This window comes from Apteryx mantelli, chromosome 28 (genome assembly GCF_036417845.1).
Source record: "Apteryx mantelli isolate bAptMan1 chromosome 28, bAptMan1.hap1, whole genome shotgun sequence".
NCBI lineage: Eukaryota > Metazoa > Chordata > Aves > Apterygiformes > Apterygidae > Apteryx > Apteryx mantelli.
Genome location: NC_090005.1, coordinates 1,075,145 through 1,094,889, shown reverse-complemented (window position 1 = coordinate 1,094,889; position 19,745 = coordinate 1,075,145). Strand labels below are relative to the sequence as shown.

Here is a 19,745-nt window from a genome sequence, read left to right as displayed (position 1 = left end):
ATGCTGAAAGTTTGCTAAATGAAATTAATTCTCAGACACGTTTTTTATTTGCATCACAGAAGTAGCGCTTTATTAGAGGCAGTGTTATCAGCAGAATATAAGTCCCTGAACAAAGGACGAGTTGAGAAAGACAAGTTGGATACATGCATTGCAGAATGGAAGAAGGTCGGGTGACCAAGCACGCCTTCAGAATTGCTCTAGTTGCACCAGCTCTGCTGCAGAAGTGCTTGTCCGTGGGTCAGTTCAGTGAGTCTGAGTTGGAGGATGCCAGCATCATCATGCTGTTGCTCTAACACACTCTTGATTGTCCTATGTAAAGATAGAGCAAATCATCATCTTAGGGGGAAATCAGATCTTTCCTGCTGCACTGAAGAGAGCAGTGAGAGAAGCTCAGATGCCTTCAAGCCTAGAAGCTTTCTCAGGACTGTATTTTTGGTATCCCAATTTGCGAAAGAGCATATCCAGTCCTATAAAGCTTATTACTTGCAGTTTACTTTTAGATAAAAGGCAGAAAAAAGCTTTTGTCTTTTAATCCTTGATTCTTCCATGACAGAATCAGTGAAGTTCTCTCATTGCTGGGCTACTTGAGCCGGGCAACTTCCCCAGCCCAAAATACAAAACTTCTTTCTGACCAAATATATTGTAGTCATCAGAGTAAGGATAACCCACTAATGGGCATCACCATACAAAATGTCATCTTACCTGTCATTTCACCAGACTGGGAGTGAGAGTAGGAAGCAGAAGAATATGAATGGGAGGACCTTCCACCTCCTTGGAGAGCTCCTTGAGAGGCACTGTGAAAGAAGAGGAATTAATTCACGAAAAAACAACTAACCACTGGATATTCTGTGAAAAAAGATGTTAATGTAGCTCCACACACAGGAAGCCTGTATTAAGAGTGGAGTACACAAGGATTTCTTCTTATTGCCTTGCTCCAGTACAGAATACGTACGTAAGGTCTTGCTGTCCCTCCTGCAGCAGTGCCCGGTACTGAGCAATCTCCTGTTCCAGGCGGGTCTTGATGCCCAGGAGCATCTTGTACTCTTGGTTCTGACCCTCCATCTCGCACCGAATACTGGCCAGCTCCTCCTCTACAGAGTTAATCTGGCCTTGGATTTGTTGCAGCAGCAAGCTATAGCGAGATTCGGTTTCTGCCAAGGAGTTTTCCAGAGAGCTTTTCTGAAAGTGGAAATGGGGGAGCTTAGGACCAGAGCACTACCTCTCCCTACCCAAGGAGGGAGTGTCCCGCTCAAAGGAGGAAAGGGCCCTCAGTGATCCTGCCCCACGTACCGTGCTGAGCTGTGCCTGCAGTTCAATCTCCAGGTTCTGCATTTCGCGTCTCAGTTCGGTGAGCTGGTGGCTGCTTGTCTGGATGTCCTCATTGCTAGAGGTGACCTGCCGATTGACTTCTTCCATCTGCCAGAGTGAGATACCAAACACACCTTCTGAGCGAGAAGACCCCCTCACGGAGCAGATCTGCTAGCTGAGAACTAAGATAACCACAGTGCCTCTCCTTCTAGTTCCATCTTGCTGGAAGGCAGCCCAGTCACTGCTCCTCAGATCCTGACTTGCCACCCAGTCTTTGTACATCAGACCCGGCCTGCTCCCATTCTGCTGCTGGAGTCCTTCCCCAACACCTTTTTCCTTGCAGTTCCCCGAGGTGTGCAGGGGCAGGCTGGTGTTCCGCCCAGCAGCCTCTTCTGATCACGGGCAGCCAAAGGACTCCTGTTCATGTGAGCAGCCTCCCCGGTATTGCATGCCTGTGTTTTCCCGCAGAAGGAGACTTCCACTCTGAGCATTGCTACATACCTTGACTTCATACCACTGCTCAACCTCTCTGCGGTTCCTCTCAATGATCTGCTCGTATTCGTTTCTCAGGTCATTTAGCGTCTTTGTCAGATCTATGCCAGGAGCAGCATTGACCTCCACGCTCACGTCGCCACCAGTCTGGGACTGCAGCTGCCTCATCTCCTGCAGAGAGTCCGAAGAGAGGAACAAAGAGTACAGGTCACTTCTTCAACTAGGGACAGTGAGCCAGGCAACATGGAGGTAATAAAGGAATGCCATTCACGTGACGTAAGTCCGAACTGACTTGGTACCTAAACTTTAGGAACCCTGAAAGATCAGAAGACTATTTCTTGCAGATACTATTTATCATTGGCTCTTACCTCTTCATGGTTTCTCTTAAGAGCAATCAGCTCATCCTGCAAGGTCTCCAGCTCTGATTCCAGAGAAGACCTAAACAGAGTCAGCTCATCCAGCATATTTCTCAAGCCATTAATATCAGCCTCCACACTTTGACGAATGACCAGTTCACTCTCATACCTGTACCACACAGAAGAGAGACAGAGGAATGGGGAGATGAGCTGACAACCGTTGTCAATAGCCCTCACCCTTCCTATGTCTGTGTGCCAGTAGAAGAAGATGGGGGCTCAGTCACTGCACTCGGGGCAGTGCCTCGACTCCTGACTTCCGTGAGCAGGACGCGAAAGACATGCAAGGTTCACTCACTTCATTCGGAAGTCATCAGCAGTCATCCTGCTGTTGTCGATCTCCAGCAGCAGTTTGTTGTTGTCCACAGTGGCAGAAATGATCTGCAAGAGAGTAAGTTGGAGTGGATTCTCCTTGTGCCCAACACACCCAGAAGAGGAAGAGAGGAGATGCAAAGCTTTGGTGGGGCTTTCTTGTTGGTCTTGGAGTTCTTTCCTGCAGTAATGCAGGAACCACATGAGAGGGTTACTCTCCAAGAAGTGCTTTCCAAGGAAACCCAGGTTATCACAGAGTCACCGTCAAAAGACATAGTGGTATCTTCTGTTGCTCAAGTTAGAGACAGTTGCCCAGGTGTGGCCAGGGAATGTGTATTCTGCCCTTTCTCTGTAACCTGCTTTGTCTCGGTCCGTTTACTGTAATTTCTACCAGTACTAAAGTAAGGTTTTGTGTGGGAAGGCCTTGGTGCTTCCAGCTGCTCTACGTAGGAGTGTGCGGAGAGAAAGGGAATTTGGATCTTGCAGTCCAGGTGCTGTGGCTTTGCACACCATCCAGCTGAACTGGATTGGAGTGGAGGGAAAGACTGGAAACCGCACATCCCTGATCTGGAGCCACCGGCACAATGTGAGATTTCAGTCACGTGCACGAGCATGTTTGGGCCTGGGGAGTGCTCCTTAATCCCCTGCGCGGTGGCCCCGGAGCACTTGCCTTTCCCTTGTGGGCTGGTGTGTGGGCTCGCTTACCCAAGGGGTGGGAGACATGGCTCCGCAGGTTTCTGCCAGTAATACCACCAGCAAGGCCGTTCACTAGCACCCTCCACCCCCTTAGAGCCACTTCCAGAGGGAAGACGGAAGTGCTCGCGACTGAGAATTGCGTGTCAGAGATGGAGGCCAGTTAGTCAGGGCTCTCTTACCTGGTTCTGGAGTTGTTCGATGGTCTGGTAGTAGGAGCTATAGTCCTTTGAAACGCTGGGAGCTTGCTTCCTGTACCACTCCCGAATGTGGTGCTCAAGCTGAGCGTTTTCTTCCTCCAGTCTTCGCACTTTGTCCAGGTAAGAAGCCAGGCGCTCGTTCAGGTTCTGCATGGTGACCTTCTCATTGCCGCCCAGAAAGACATCCCCACCACCACCAAAGCCACCTCCCAGGCCACCACCGAAGCCACCTCCTAGGCCACCACCAAAGCCACCTCCCATGCCTCCACCAAAGCCGCCAGCGCACAGGGACCCTCCATAGCTAATGCTGCTTGCTCCCCCACCATAGCTTCCGCCGCCTATCACAGAGGAGGCATATCGCCTGGAGGAGGCGGAGGAACTCCTGCCGCTAGCACCACCACAGTGGCCTCCTCCTCCACCACTTCTGTAAGAAATACTAGACGTTCTCTTGATGCTGCAGCTCATGGTGAAAGCAGTAAGGTATCCAAGCCCAACCCCAAAGCGCGCTGCACAGCTAGATACAGAAGATCAGACTGCAGCCTTTCTGTCTTTGCTGATCACTATTTATACCTTCTTGGGTGGGTGTCACCTGCAAGGCAGTCCAGCTTCCCATGAAGTTTGCCAGCCATAGTGCTCATGCCAAAAGTGATGTGCTAAGGAAATTTTGTCTTGGGTAAGTAATACCCATTACCATTCTCTGCAGGTATGTCTGTGTTGATTCACACAAAGCACACACTATAATTTTATGTGGGTGGCTCTTTGTTAGATATTTTGTTGGATCATATAATATCTCATAGCTTCTATTATCCTGGCAATATATCTCTGGTAAAAGGAGTTAATTAAGTCTCCACCTATGTCGTTTGTCTCCTTCAATCTTATATGTGGCGAAATTCAGTATTTCATTTTTTTGTCTTCCATTTATGATAAAAGACAATGATTTTAAAGTCCAGCAGCTTCCAAGAAACTTTTTATTCTTTAATTTATTCAGGAATTTACATTAGATATTTAGAAATCTACTTTCTTTTACTGAAAGATGTTACTCATTTTAAAAGCTGCCTTCCTGTCTCTGTTATAGAAGAGCAGTTTACACCATTCTTCTTATTCTGTTATTATTGACTGTACTAGGGGAAGCTCCTGCTGTTATTTAGCTTTTTCTGAAAGCACAGGATTGTGATTTCAGTCATTTCCCTTGTTGAAGAAAACTGGGTGAGAGCTACAGAAGTACTTTGCAAGGGGAAACATAGTAATTATTTTTTTCCAGCAAATACATTGATTTTATTTTAGCTGTTTTAAAAGGACTCAGAGGAAAAGTGAGAGGAAACATGTTTAGTATTTCAGATTTTAATATTTTAGATTTCATATTAATAATAGCCATTTTTCAGAGTAGGGTGTAGAATGATATAATGTAATTAAAAAAATCAGTTTGATTAAAAGATACAATGCCAAAGATTACATCTGAAAAAACATAATCATTATCTGAACTCATTACAGTTAACCAGTAACCTCTCCTGAAAATCTTTCATTCCATCTAACTGTGTCTCTTCCTAGGTGCTGTCTTCATACTGCCTGTTTTAATTCCTTCTGAACTTCATCACATGGCACATATTACCTAGTGCGTGTTAAGCAGCAATGTAATTACCAGTCAGGAAAATAAATACTCTTTAAAGATTGATTTAAAGCGTAGATTGATATCTGTGGAGGTAGTTGTAACATACGTGGTGCAACAGGTGACGATATAGTACCCCCTAGAGGGCTGTGGCAAAAGCGCTGTTTGATTACGTGGAAATAATCTAGATACCGCTTGCTGTAAACATCACTTCTCTTTCTACATGATGTATGCAGTGCAAATACCTAAAACAAACAGAAATCGGCATTACTAGAATCTCATTCTTGCTGTTGGGTGTCACTGGAGGTATTTGTGTAGCAGAAAGTCTGTTTAACAAGTCTGCTAAATCGACTTCATGTAAGCGCAACACAAGCAAATACAGACTTCAGTTTGGCGTATATCAAGTATTTCTATTTCTCTGCCTGGTTTCCAAGTATTGAGAAATTTTGCATGGGAGTGTGACGTGTATTTCTGGAACTTAAATTTGCGTCTATTCTCTCCATCCACACCCTTGTGAATCGACCTGCTTAGCCTTTAATCCATGGTGCTCAGTCCTCTTCCACGAAGGACTCGCTTTCCTTGACTCTTTATTCACCACCAGAGGCCACTCCCTGAGCACGTAGCCCTGCATCAAAAGCTGGGCCTGCGACTCCATCTGCTAGTGACCTGCACCCTTCACTTATTTGGCCTCAGGGTAGTTTTGGCCCCTTGATTGCTGTTGGATACCCTAACAGCCTTTGGAGCTCGTACCTTGGTGCTTTTTTAAACTCAGCTTCACCACAGACCTCCTCCCTAGCTCTGGCCAACTGCAGTGCCTTCTGCAGACGCTGAGGGAGCTGAACCGGCCTCCCAGGGCAAGTGCATGCCGAATGCATGCTGGGCAGGTACTGCTCTTTGGGTTCCTTTCCCCATTTTCCACTGCTGGCTTCGCTTGGGAACAGCCTGGCCTATAACTGACTTCTGTTCCATGTTGTCTAGGTGGCAGCTGTGGACTAAGACTTAAAAATGGGCCTGAGGAATTTAGGTGCTAACTTCTCATTAAAGCTGTGGTTGAGGATCTGCCTATTTTGGCAGCCCTCTCTCCTCCAAAATATCATCCAGAAATTCCCGAGATTCCTGAGAGGCGCACAAGATACTGCCCTGAAAGGCCTAGGACTATGCATTTCGCTTCCTTTGACCTCTGAATTTGTTAGTCTCTGGGTTACTTTTTTCGGCTAAGTCTCTGGAAATGGATTTCATCCAAATATATTCCTTTTCTTGCTTTATTAACTTTCTTGGCATTAGTTGGTTATTACTGCAATCTGTGATGAATTATAATAACCTGGTGTTTGTTTTTATAAACAAAATTGTCCCAATTGCTGGAGAAAGGTATACTACAATTTCTTTATAATAATGAATATAAAAATGCATAAAGTACATTTCCCTGGACAGAAGCAAATGCAACTCCCAAAAGACAGATAATAAAGAGAGAGTTCTCGCTGATGATTAGTTTGCTGGGCTGCTCCAAGCTGTTGCAACAGGTGAGCCATCAAACTTTTTGCAAGCTCTAGTCAGGAAAGTTTTTAAGCAACAGTTGAGTGTGGTTAAAAGAGTTTACATTTATTTTCTTCACAGTACAGGTTTTCCTATATACAGAAATTAAAATTCCAATTACTTTCACATGTACTTTATTTTACACAGATAGAAGACAAATATTGCTGTTAGTATTAACATTTTATGGAAGGAAACTTTGTAAAGATCCTAGAAAAAAATACGTACTACAGCACACTCAGTTACTGTCTTATGCTGAGATTCTGGGTCACTACTGCTGCTTCTGATTGCTAATTAGGTTTAAAAAAGATAACTGCAGTGTTGCTCTGTAATTTAATTAGTCAAATTAAGATGCACTGTAGAAGGTTTACTCTCTCCTCTGCAGTGTTCAAACTGTCTGCTGTCAGGAAAGGAAGGGCAGACCAAACTGGCAAGGACTCATTCCGACAAGAAATTCTCTTCTTTGTCCTGAAAGTTGGGTGTCTTTGCTTCTGTGTTTTCTGTGTCTGCTTTTCTAAGCTGATCACTGTTGCGAAACATCATCTCTGTGTCTGTGAGGGCTTTAGAACGTGCTATGCCTTCTGCGACTCTGGCTTGCCCTCGCTCCTCCCTCTAACTACCACTTTTATATACAATAATCCTCTCTAGTCCTAAAATTTTATTCAGTCATTCTGTGTAGATTCTGGGCAGATGTCTATCCTGATTTTAAAAGGTTTTCTTTATGGAAAAAACAGAAGATTTTTATGACAGGGGAATATATGAGAGAGTTTTCCATATACATTTTAAAATCCCGCAGTCCTTCCTATTGTCCTTAGATTCACCCTGCTCCGTAGCAGGCTGACGGGGTAGTAGTAAGTGCGGCATAGGTAATAAAATAATTTTATTTCTTTCACTTTTAAAAAAAGCAATAATGTAAATTGCCATGTATTCAGTGAAATCATTCCAGACTCTGAATTATGTTTCCTTTCTTTTTGTTTTTCCTTTCAGTTAAAAAACAGATCACAAGTTTGAGCATTTCCAGTTTAAACTGAACCATGTCAGTCAAGTTTTTGTGAGTCACAAATTGAAACATTGCTTTCAAAATCACGGTTCTGCGATCACTCGTGTCTCATTGTGTCATGCCTGGGTTGGCACTCATTTGATGCCAACTATATTAGCATTCATATAGTGCTGCAGCCTGTTCTAGATTGGTATTTAGCTATTACTAGGTCTTAGAGCTGAGCTCCACAACAGTATGTGGCACTTTATTAAAAAACAAAGGCATAGCCTAAGATGCTCCAAGAAATTTATGATCTGCCCAGAGTGCTCAGAAATTGTGTTTTAACTCTAAATTTCATGATCAATTGTTGTCATGTATACTAAACCTTTCTATCTGGAGGTATGTTTTGGTATGGCTTTGCATTTGCATTTCAAGTGGTTACACCACAGAATGGAAAAAATTCCTAGACACAGGTTTCTGGTTGCATCAGACAGAAATAAAGTTTTATTAGAGGCATTTTCATGATACAGAATAACCAACAAATTGGTTGAATCTGTAAAGCAGGTAGTTCAAATGTCAATGATTGAGCCCACAAAGCATTACAGGCAGAAGAAGCGCTTAGCATGCAGGGCAGGTGGGAAGGTGGTCCATCTGAATAGCTCCGATGGGCCTTTTTTGGATAGATGGCATCAGGAGCTCTGAGGAGTGGTTAAGAGCATCTCTCTCTCCTCAGGAATGTGAAGAATGCAGAGGATTTGTGCAAATTTCTGTTTGAAGGGTCTTGTGCTGTAGGATCATCGGTGTATGTTCTTAATCAAAAGACTTTCTTCCATACCCTGTTTAGAGACAAAGAAACCATTAATTTCTTCAGTGCTGGCACCAAATCTCTGAGGCACCATATTTAGCAGGTAAAAAAGAAGCCTGACCATTTGATAGATGATCATCAGCTATTCCAAAAGTATAAAGGAAAACTTCAGCATTGTATAAAAATGGTATTTTTAATTAGGTTCTGCAAAGAATTAGAGAGATGAAGAAAACCAGCTGGGGTTTAAACTACATGATATGCTGGTATCATCCACATAATTGAATAGAAACTGAATGTTTGTATCTTAAGAGGAGTTGGTCCTTTGTACACAATTATGAATGAATTTTTAATACAAGTAAATTTACCACAAACAAGAAATATTTGTTTATCCTCAGTACTGTTTGTTCTCAGCTCAATGTGTTGATGTAGCGTATAAATTAGTAAGGTTGTGACAGAGAGAATAGTGTGCCCATATAACAGTTCTCACCTTGGGTTCCACCACTGCATGACTGAGACTGGGAAGATGAAGAGTAGGAGTGGGAACTGCTGACACCTCCTGAGATCCTTCCTCCTCCTCCGCCTCCACCAATAGTACTGCATCCTCCTCCACTTCCCCCTCCTAGTCCTCCTGCTCCTCCTGCTCCTCCTCCAATAATACCACATGATCCTCCCCCACTGCTCCCTCCCATTCCTCCACTTCCTCCTCCCATTCCTCCTCCACCACTTCCTCCCATTCCACTGCCGGAAGAAATGCCACCTCCTCCATATCCACCACTCATGCCACCACTTCCTCCTCCTCCTCTTCCTCCTCCAGAAGAATAGCCACCACCTCCTATTCTGCCTCCTCCCATTCCTCCTCCCATTCCTCCTCCCATTCCTCCTCCCATTCCTCCTCCTGGGATGCTGTAAAGAGAGAGAGAGGGAAAGAAAAAAAGAAAGTTAATCAAACACATTTTTCATCTCGGAAGGAGATCTCTCTCCAGATACTGCACAGAATCCTGCACTTCTCCTGCCTGTGCTCCTCCTTTGTGGAACTACCCAGAGCAGCCAGACAACTGATGCTGTGCCAAAAATCAGGCTGTCTTTTAATATCAGCTTGAATGCAGTAGCTGCTGCCTTTTCCAAATTCTGCTCAGATATTCCTTGCTGGATTTGGCATTGCCACTTTATCAGTTGTGACAGTGGATGCTGTCACTAGGCGCCACACTGGAAAGGCAGAAAATGAAGCCTTAGCTGTTCTTTCAGGCAGCAATTAGGGTGAGAAGCAGGCTCCCTGCCTCAGGGGAACCGGAGGAGCTTGAATTCTCTCTGGAACCTCACACTGAGACTTCTGTGAAGGTTAGGAAAACTCTGGTTGTTTTTCTGCTACCAGTCTTTTCCAAGGCTATGTCTGTCTGTTCAATTCCTAGCCTTTTCTGGAATCAGAATGAAGGTAGGGTTGTGTACATGGGTTTCCTTGTCCAGCCCCAAATAGGTAGTTCAGAACTTCTGCATTAATTTTTCCTCACATGATTTCTATTCTGAACAGTTTTGTCAAGAAATTTATAGTACCTCGGACCTTGGAGGTGATTGATCAAGACAGCCAAATTAGCCCCATTTCAGTACAAAATCTGCTTTGCAAATCTAAGCTGTTGGTTTGCTTTCTTTGTGACTAATCTGACAACCCTGGGTTTTACATAATGCTGTGATCTTTTGGCAGTTTACATACACGAGGTCGTGCTGCCCTTCCTCAAGCAGTGCCCGGTACTGAGCAATCTCCTGTTCCAGGCGGGTCTTGATGCCCAGGAGCATCTTGTACTCCTCATTCTGACTCTCCATCTCGCAGCGGATGCTGGCCAGCTCCTCCTCCAAGGGGCCGATCATACCCTGGATCTGCTGCAGCTGCATGTTATAGCGGCGCTCTGTGTCTTCCAGGTTGGATTGGAGAGAGTCTACCTGAGAATGGAAAACAAAATATGGTGTTTATGGGAATGTGGCAAGCTTAATTCATTTGGGGGGAAAAATTGGAGGTTTTCCTCACAAAAAAGAGAAAAACTTATCTTTGATGATAACGGGTAACCCAGCACCCCACTCTCTACAGGTGGAGCGATTGCTAAATATAACCAGTCTCCTTCAGTGATACATACAGCCTGTGTCACAGGTGAGGCAGAAGCATATGCCTTTACTTACCATGCTGATTTGTGACTGCAGTTCAATTTCCAGGCTTTGATATTCACGTCGCAGCTCAGAGATCTGCTGGTTGCTTGATTGTATTTCCTGGCCACTTGAGTGGACTTGTTGATTAACTTCTTCCATCTGAAAAATGCACATACAGAATTAAGGTATTTTATTTTTGATTATAAGTGAAGATTATGGGGTTATCAGAAAAGCACTGAGAAAGCCGTGAATATGGCTAGAGAGGGATGTAATGTAGACTGTCCGTCTACATTTCCCACACACTAATCCATACCAAACCTCTTTGTAATTCACCTTATTACTGAAACATGCTTTACTACTTAACCTTAATACTCTAGCACTAATCTGTTACAGTAAGCTACTAGAGTCTAAACTAGAGTTTAAAGCTTATGTACCTTAAGTAAAACCTGAAAGGTAGCTTCTCCTGTATTAGGTATGAATAGATCCAGTTCTTTGTGAAAGATTTAGTAAGTTATTGGTACTGTACTTTACCTTGGTTTCATACCAGCTTTCCACCTCTCTCCGGTTGTTCTCAATAAGCCGTTCATATTCACAACGCATTTCATTTAATTTTTCCATCAAATTAATGCCAGGAGTGGCATTGACCTCCACATTGACATCACCACCAGATTGTGTTTGCAGTCCCCTCATTTCCTGCAAAAAACAATAAAAAGCACAGGTTCTCAAAGCATGAAGGTAAGGAGAAACCTCATCATTTGAAATAAAGGAAAAGAAATGGAAGGTGAATCCTCACACATCCGTATTGCTCCTGCAAAAGAGGCCTCATTTGCTCCTGCCATGGAGAAGACATTTCCACCATTCCTAAGCTAAACTTTGCAATGAGCAATAGCCAGACAGCACATACTCATTGACCCTGACTTTTTCGCATTGGGGCCCTAAGGAATCCCATGCAGCATGCTGTTTGTGAAAATCCTTTTGGGTATTTTTCTTCTCAATGGGAAGTATCATCTCAGATAGCATAAATATTTTCTTTTGATTCCTCCATCTATACTATTCAATTTTCCTTCCATGACTTCAGCAACAAAATTGTACTTGGTAGTGAGAGCTATCACTTCCCTGTTCTCATTTTGCCTACTGTTGACCTAGATATTTTGTTACCTCCGTTTCAGGCAGTGAGAACTATGGGTGCTACATACTGCTGCAGATCAAAGCCAGATTGTCTCAAGTTGGAAGATCAAAGCCAGCAGCTAAAATTTGGTTACTCCTAATGGAAGAAATCCACAGGAAATTCTTTAAGTGTTGAGTTTTCATTAGTTATTATTTTAAGGTATGGGGAAACTTACCTCTTCATGGTTCTTCTTAAGATAGATCAGTTCCTCTTTTAGGGATTCAAACTGTGTCTCCAGGTCAGATCTGGCTAAAGTCAGTTGATCCAAAAGTGGACGTAATCCATTAATATCACTTGCCACACTCTGGTGGAGAGTATACTCAGTTTCATACCTAAATCACAGGCAAGAAAGTTAGTAAAAGTTCTGCCAGACTCTGTTACCTTGATTATGAACAGTTCTCATTGGTACATCTTTGGTCTTACTTTAGTCCCATTGCTCAGTTCTTAAAAGAAAGGACCTAATACTCTTTCCATCTCCAACAGTTTTATTTGATTTTAGTGGAATCTCTCTCTTTATGGGATTTATATGATCAGGATTATATTTATAAAGCTAAAAGCAAAGATGGAGAAACTTAGACTGGAGTCCTTTAAATGGCACTCTTTAATAATTTGTCTGGAGCAAAATAATAATGAAAAACTAATGCAAAATTATTCTCAGAATGCTTCTTCTTCCAACAGTTATCTGTACTGTAGCTGGAGTCAAGACACTGTAGTGTCTAGAAAGATTGATTGGGAATATGAATTCATGGGGTAGGGTGAAGGAAGATGACATGAGACAGGAAGGGAAAGACTCACTTCAGTCTGAAGTCATCCACGGTCATCCTGGTGTTGTCAATGTCAAGAAGAATCTTGTTAAGGTCCACACTTGCACCAACAATCTGAAAGGGAGAGGGCAGAAGACATTTGATCAGTCACCTTTTCAATCTGACAGAGAAAGAGGGAAGAAATGCCTGTGCAGATACGCATTTCAGAATATCTTTATGGTGATATCAAGCCTGAGTAGTGCTGCAGAAGCTATGCAGAGAGAAAAGAGTTTGTTTCCATCTCAGCTAAAACAAAGTACTTTTATGTAAAGTCAGTACTGATTGATGTCTTTGTTGTCAATTTTGGTTTACAAATATCCATTCAAAATGTAATACCTTGCTGGAAAAAATAATTAAATAAACTCCTCATTCTCCCCAAACAGTGGAAAACATTATTACCATTGCAATATTCATGTAAGAGATATGAGACTGTTTAGACAGCTGAGGGATAGTGTCAGGTTAGACACTATGGCCCATAAATTGTCTCATCCTGTATATGCACAAAAATATGGAATTCATCTATGGCCATTAGTGGCACAACATAAGCAAGGAACAATTATATCTCCCATTCAAGAGAGTGAGGAGCAAACAACAAGGCCATGGGGTTAAAGGAAGCACTGAGCAGTCCCCACGATGGACGTGCTAGTAACGATCTGTCGTTGCACCAAACAATACTAACTGCACCACATACAAGAATGCCATAACACACGTATCACCCAGAGCAGAGAAAAACTGGTAGGCCAGCTTTGTCACAGTCTGCTTTTTGGCTGCTGACAGGGTGGCTAAAACCAAGGAGGGAACACACCAGCCCAAATAGGGATATTATGCTGGAGGAGGCAAGTGCCAGGCCATTCTCATGAGAATCTGTCCCAATTTAGTCTAATCACATCATACCTGGTTTTGCAGTTCTTCAATTGTTCTGTAATATTGGCTGTAGTCCTTGGTACCAGTGGGACCTTGCTTTTGATACCACTCTCTGATCAGACGTTCAAGGTGAGCATTTTCTTCTTCCAAGCCCCGCACTTTATCCAGGTAGGAAGCCAGGCGGTCATTAAGGTTCTGCATGGTCAGCTTTTCATTTGTGGAGAGCAATCCGGTATCTTCACCAAATCCCATTCCACCAAAGCTGCCTCCTCCATAGCCACCGCTACCAAAGCCACCACCACCAAGGCCACCACCACCAAAGCCACCACTACCCCCAAAGCCACTAAATCCGCCTCCACTATATCCACCACCACCAAAACCACCACCTCCACCAAGGCAACTTCCATAACCACCTCCCATTCCCCCAAAGCCACCTCCACCTGATCCAAAGCCTCCTCCCATGCTTCCACTGCCCATTCCTCCTCCGAAACTACCACCGCTCATTCTCCCGCCATAGCTACTGCGGCTAATCCTTCCACAACTACCACTGCTAAAGCCCCCTCCATAGCTGCTCCTGGAACCTCCTCCACCATAGCTTCTCCCAGAAAAGCCTCCACCTCCAGAAGAGGTGTACCTTCTACTGGAGACTGAGGAGTACCCACCAGACCTACGTCCTCCACTGCTGCCACTTCCTCCACCACCTCCGCCACCACATCCACCACCACCACCACCACCACTGCTTCCACCACCAATTTTAACAATACTAGTTGAAGACTTAGTGCCACAGCTCATTGTGACAGCAGATAGGAGTCTAGTCTCAGTCCCAAATTTAGGTGCACAGCCTGATACGATTCAGGACTGTAAATTTTCATCCCCAGCTCTCTCTACTTATACTTTTGACAGTGGGTGTCACCATCGGGTGTTTCCTTCTCCCAGGGCATTTGCCAACTTTGTTGTTTGTGCCAAGAATAATTTGCTGAACAATATTTTTGTGCCTGTATCTCAGGTAATCTAGCCCATTGCTGGGTTTATGTTGTTTGTTTAAGAAAAAACTTCTTATTTCTTTTGGGTGGCATTCTTTTCATTTAGCTTCTTCTGGGATAGGTAGTCTTTTGCTTTATGCAGCTTCATCTGCTCTACTAGGGAAAAAACACCTTATACAGGGTCCTGTTGGAACTAGTGCTGAGATAATGTGTAGCTGATGGAACTATAGAGAGAATTTTTCTTCTCAGCTTTTCCCTAAATGTGAGAAAGTGGTTCCCAAATATCTCATGTTTAGATTGCGCATTTATTTATTCATTTATTCATCTGCTTTCTTTGCTCAGATTTTTGTAGCTGCTGTTTGTCAAAGACTATTTTTCTCTTTGCTCTTTCATGTTTTGGACATTTAAGATTTTTTGCACTGCTTATATTCGTTTTCTCCCTACACATGATAATGTATGACTTTTATTAATGAGACTGTATAACTGGTCCATTTAGATTGTGCAGCTTGTACATCCCTGTCTTACTAAGAGAACATATTTGTTTATATCAGAAATCTCTTCCAAACAATGCGTTGGGATTCTTATTTTAAAAATCAAAATCCTTCCTTTTTGAAGAAAGTGATAGGACAGCATACAAGACATCTAAGTCCTAGTCTTCAAAGGGAAAAAAATGTGTTGTTTTCACCAAAGAGCTCTTAATCTAAAATCATAGGATGACTAAAGATCCTTTAATTATATTAGAAAGTCAACTGTAGCAGAATTAGAAGTTGTATTAACCCAAACAATGACCCATAAACCACTATGTGGGAAGGCCTTTCATGGTTTAATGTAAAACAGGTCATTCTCTCTATTGTTACTGTGTCATGTGTTACAGGCAATAGAGTCATTTTGCAAACTCCTCATAATACAGGCTCTAAAATAGCATCCTAAGAGAAAAGTTGAAAGACTTTACACAAATCAGTTGAAATCACACTGTTGAGACCACAATAGAAACTAGGTTATACCTTAGTCTTGCACTGATTCCAAAAGAATTTGGCTAAGAAAGACTTGTAGTTGATTTTCTCCTTTAATTGCTAGGTTTGATGCTAAAAGAAAGTATCTGAAGACAGAGTTGCAATGTTTCTGAAAAAGTCATGAGAAGATTCTGAGTTTTGGCAAACAATGCTAACTAATAGCCTTTCTGATGACTTATCACCGACAGAAAATATTTCTTACAATGTTGTTTCATCTTTGTCGTGGGTGAAAACTAAATATTTTAGTTCAAATCCAGAATTTAATTTCTGTAGTATCCACTTTGCTCTCTTCTCAACCTACATCCTTTTATGTGAGATGTACGTCATATTTTTTAATACAGCAGAGACTTCATTCATGTAAACAGCCAGTCCCTACTGCTTCAGCGTAAATGATTGCAAAACCTTTGAGGATCATCCATCAGCACTTGTGGTCTTGCGGTAGATGGACTGGAAGTCATGGACCCCATGCTGTTCCAGTTTGGTCTGAAGAAACTGCACTTGTGTCCATTGGCAGTTTTGCTGTGTGTTACTGAAATGTCTGTATTGCCATTGTGTTACTGTTGTGTTACTGATGTTCTAATGGCTGTAAGGTTTTTATGAAATTTGGCAATCTTACCCTAAAACCTCATCTTCAGGGAACAAACAGGGGATATCTGTTATTTGTTGTCTGCTGTCCTTATCTCAGCATCTTCCAAAAGACATCTTGTGGATGGCAGTGCAGTCCAGCCCTTGCTTTCCTACGGTCACCTTGATTTGGAAGTTGATTATATGTTGCTGTTGCTTTCTGCACTCAGTCTCTGTGTGCGTGAGTCTCTTGCAAACTATATTTCTGCCTCTTAACTTCTAGCCTTTTTTTACTTTAAATTATACATTATTTAACATTTTCTGACTGAATCCATTGTCCTGTCCTTTGAAGCTGTGCTTTTGCCAGCATTGCTTTATTGCTGCTTATGCAATCTCTTTCAAAAGCTCTCTGTGATTTTATCTTGCTATTTGACATACTCAGTGGCTCAAAGGTGATGAAAGATTTCAAGTAGTTTGATGATGCGATAATTTGTCCTTGATTCACAGCTGGAGGAAGGTAGTATCGCTTCAGCAGTGTAAACACAGGTTTTGGGCTTCGGTGTGTTATCTTATTGGTGCTGAAAGATGTAGCTTACTGTATGCAAAACGTTTTTGTTTTTAGCATTGTTTTCCCTCAGTGTCGGAGTAATGTCGTTTTGGTCAATGGGGGCCTTTTTTGACAAATTCCACTGTGGTAAGTAAAACCGATTATCACATTCAGTTTTCCATCACTGATTCCTGTGATACGCCTTATAAATGCTCTTCACAGACAAACTAGAATGACCTATAGGGTTGTTAGTGATAACGAACAAGAAATCCTCTAGAAGTATTGCAACAAGAGGAAAAATGTTTACCAAAAAAGTCTCTTAATCTGTTTATGTACTTTGTGCACATCTACTTTATTTCCTCTTCTCTTTTACTTTTAGACTGTCTTTTTGTGCAGGTAGTTGTTCACAGCAGGGGCTTATCTATATTGCAAAGTCCTCGTGATAGGGCATATCTTACTGTATGCTTGGAAAGTAATTAAATAATAAAAGCAAAGAAAGAAAAAAAAAGTCAAGCTGCTGAGGAAGGAGAACTTGAGATAGTCTCAAAATTTCTTTTTAATTCTATACTATTCCCACTACTTGTATATAAAGGAGGAACACAAGTAAAAGATTTTGGTTTTAGATCTTTTACGGTGGCTTTTAAGTGATGTGCTCTTAGGATGTTCCTTTTTTGTCTTCAGTGTTGCTACTGTTTCATTTTTGTTACCAATTCAATCTTAGTGCTTTTTATAAAAATCCTACTGGCTCTTAGAGTCTGCTGTATTCTTTGAACTATGAACTGAAAAATTTCCTCCATGAAGTTTTGTTTCTATAACAGTCACTATGTTCCCAAAAGATATAGTATGTCTTTTTGGACTATAATGCTAAGATACCTGGGAAATACAGATGGATTTTGACTACTTCATCCTCTTGTAAAGTTGCATACATTTTATCCCCTCCCGGCATATTTTAATTTATTGATTATTAAATGCTTAACCATGTAAGTGTTTACAAATCAGAGAAGATCCTTTCTGTGGGCAGAGTGAATTTTTGCCTTCCTGAGCTTTGATTTCAAGAGCCAGCAATAATCTTTGTTCTCCAGTGCTTTCTGTTAATGTGCTACATGGATGGTGTAAAATTGATAGTTTACTGAATTATCTGAAAGGAACTGACAACTTTAGGACCTTTTCTCATCTGTTTCCTGTGCATGATGCACAGTTTAATCCTTAATGCTTTTGTGCTGATACAGCATCCAGTGTGCTATATAATGTTGCTGTTTCTAAATCAACCCAGAATATTAACATTTATTATCACAGCTGCTAGCATTACTCAGCCTTAAGAGTATCCAAACACATTGCTTACTGCTTATCCTTAAGCTCAACACATGGCACGTTGCAAGAGCAGTTGACATTCTTTGCTGCACTCTCTCTTTTACTGTTTTCCTTTTAATCTGGCCTCCAGGTGTATATCAAAGAAGGGACTCCTGAGCAGCAGAATGAAGACAAAGTCCATGAGCAGCCCACACTCTTGTATATTTTATCAAAACTGGGAGACTTTCACAACAGGCTGAAGCTGCTGGATCCATGATAGACCTGCAGAAAATATATTCGCGCTTTTGTGTCTGTGCACTGAAAAATTAAAACATCCCCCCTAAATTCAATGACATTCTGATGCAGTGCCTCAGGAAGTGTTGGAGTTTATTCTTCCGATCTATTTAATAATCTCTTTCCATTACTATTAACAGAAATTTTTATATGAGAAGAGTATCTGTTTTCCACTGTACTTACTATTCATTCCCGCCTCATCTCTTAAGGTTTTAGTGAAATCACAGTGATTTCCAAGCAGATTTAGACTACACACAGCAGAGGAAACAAGGACTATTGATAGTCATGTTGTGGCAGCACTGAGCTTGGCTGTGAGGCTTATAACCCCTAGCACTCTGCGTGCGAACGTTTTTGTGAAGGATAGCTTGGATCTTCCATGCAAGCAGATTGATGGGAAGAAAGCGTGTTGCGCAGACGCTGAAAATGTACACACCATTTTTGTCTCGTGGACGTGACAGCTGTAGGTCAAGGCTCCTGTGCCTGCTGATAGGCAGTTTAGGAGGCTGCAGTTTGCTCCCTGCCAGCTGCCAGTTATCATTTCTACAGCTTTCTGAGGCACCTCTCAGTTGCCCCTCTGTGACTACTCCAGTCCCCTGCAGGGTAGAGTCAGTTTAGTTGGAATAAATTGCTTTATTTGGTGGTATCAGTGTGGACCAGGAGTTTTCATATTGTCTGTAACAGCTGGAGGGCATGGTAACAGCCTCTGCAGCAGGGTCTCCTGCCTCTCTCTAGAGCTCACGTGTCTTAGTCCATTTGGGGTAAGGAGTCCCAGATCCTCTCTAGGTCGGAGGCATCAACAACTGCTCTTTCATCTGAACAGCTCTGATTAGCGCAATATCCTGGGAAGTGGGACATGCAGGCTTGAATCCCAGCCTGCAGAGGCACTAATCCATGTCTTGTACTTTCTGTTACTACAACTACTGTGTTGTATGAAAGAGGCATCCACTTCTCTTGAAGCGTTTTGCAAGGAGGAAGGTCATTCCGGCATGGGAAGGCACCTGCTGGACGGAGCTCTTCAGAGGATTTACATGCCTCAGAGATGGTTGGCCTGCTCCCCGCTTGCCGGTGGGAAGTGGGAAGGAGCTGGTTCGCTCTTCTCAGTGTGGGCCTGTTGTGAGCAGGTGCAGAAGCAGCCTGGAGAACTTGCTAGCCAAAAAGTAAGATTTAGTGAATTTAGTAATTCAAGGTGGTTAAATACCCACTGAGCCAGGGGTTGGGGATCAGAGCTTTGAACTTAAGACAGTCTAAAGTGTAGCTAAATCCTGTTTGTGTCCACTGCATTTTAAGATCCTGCCCATGCTCTGATTGTCCAAGTAGAGAATTATTATCACTAAAAATAACCACGTTAAGCAAATGACTCCTTAAGCAACCTATGCTCCCCCCTAAAAGCAAAGGAAGACCACTAGGACATTCATGTTGAGATGGGCTCTAGAAAGATTAGCTAGTTTCTTCTGCCCCCACAACAGTTCAGTGAAATGACATTTTTACTGTAGTGATTCTGCACAGGATGCAGTCTTCTATATTTGCACGTGGGCTGACAATTAATATTAAACAATAAAGAGATCAGCTGAATATACGCATAGGCAATTTTGAAATTTGCTAATGTAATTACATCTATGCCTCCAAATATGCAAATAAATTGCTTTAAGAGTACTGAAGCCAAACATACAGGAGTGTGTATGCTCATTTATTTTTGCCTGAGGTTCTTCTGAAGGTCTTGTTCCAACACGTGCTGCAATTTTCTT

The 19,745-nt window shown here is 42.5% G+C and overlaps 1 protein-coding gene across 1 annotated transcript; it reads right to left on the bottom strand.

Moving 5' to 3' along the window:
* Positions 1–237: 237 nt before the first annotated feature.
* LOC106485654 (keratin, type I cytoskeletal 10-like) lies at positions 238–14,101 on the bottom strand. The gene is made up of 15 exons (XM_067311777.1): positions 13,340–14,101; positions 12,438–12,520; positions 11,818–11,974; positions 11,006–11,167; positions 10,508–10,633; positions 10,047–10,273; positions 8,826–9,241; positions 3,401–3,924; positions 2,512–2,594; positions 2,169–2,325; positions 1,810–1,971; positions 1,291–1,416; positions 953–1,179; positions 703–794; positions 238–309 (listed from the first exon to the last, which is right to left on the bottom strand). The coding sequence occupies exons 1-15, from the start codon at positions 14,099–14,101 to the stop codon at positions 290–292; spliced, it is 3,324 nt and encodes a 1,107-aa protein (XP_067167878.1). The 3' UTR covers positions 238–289.
* Between the last annotated feature and the right edge of the window lie 5,644 nt (positions 14,102–19,745).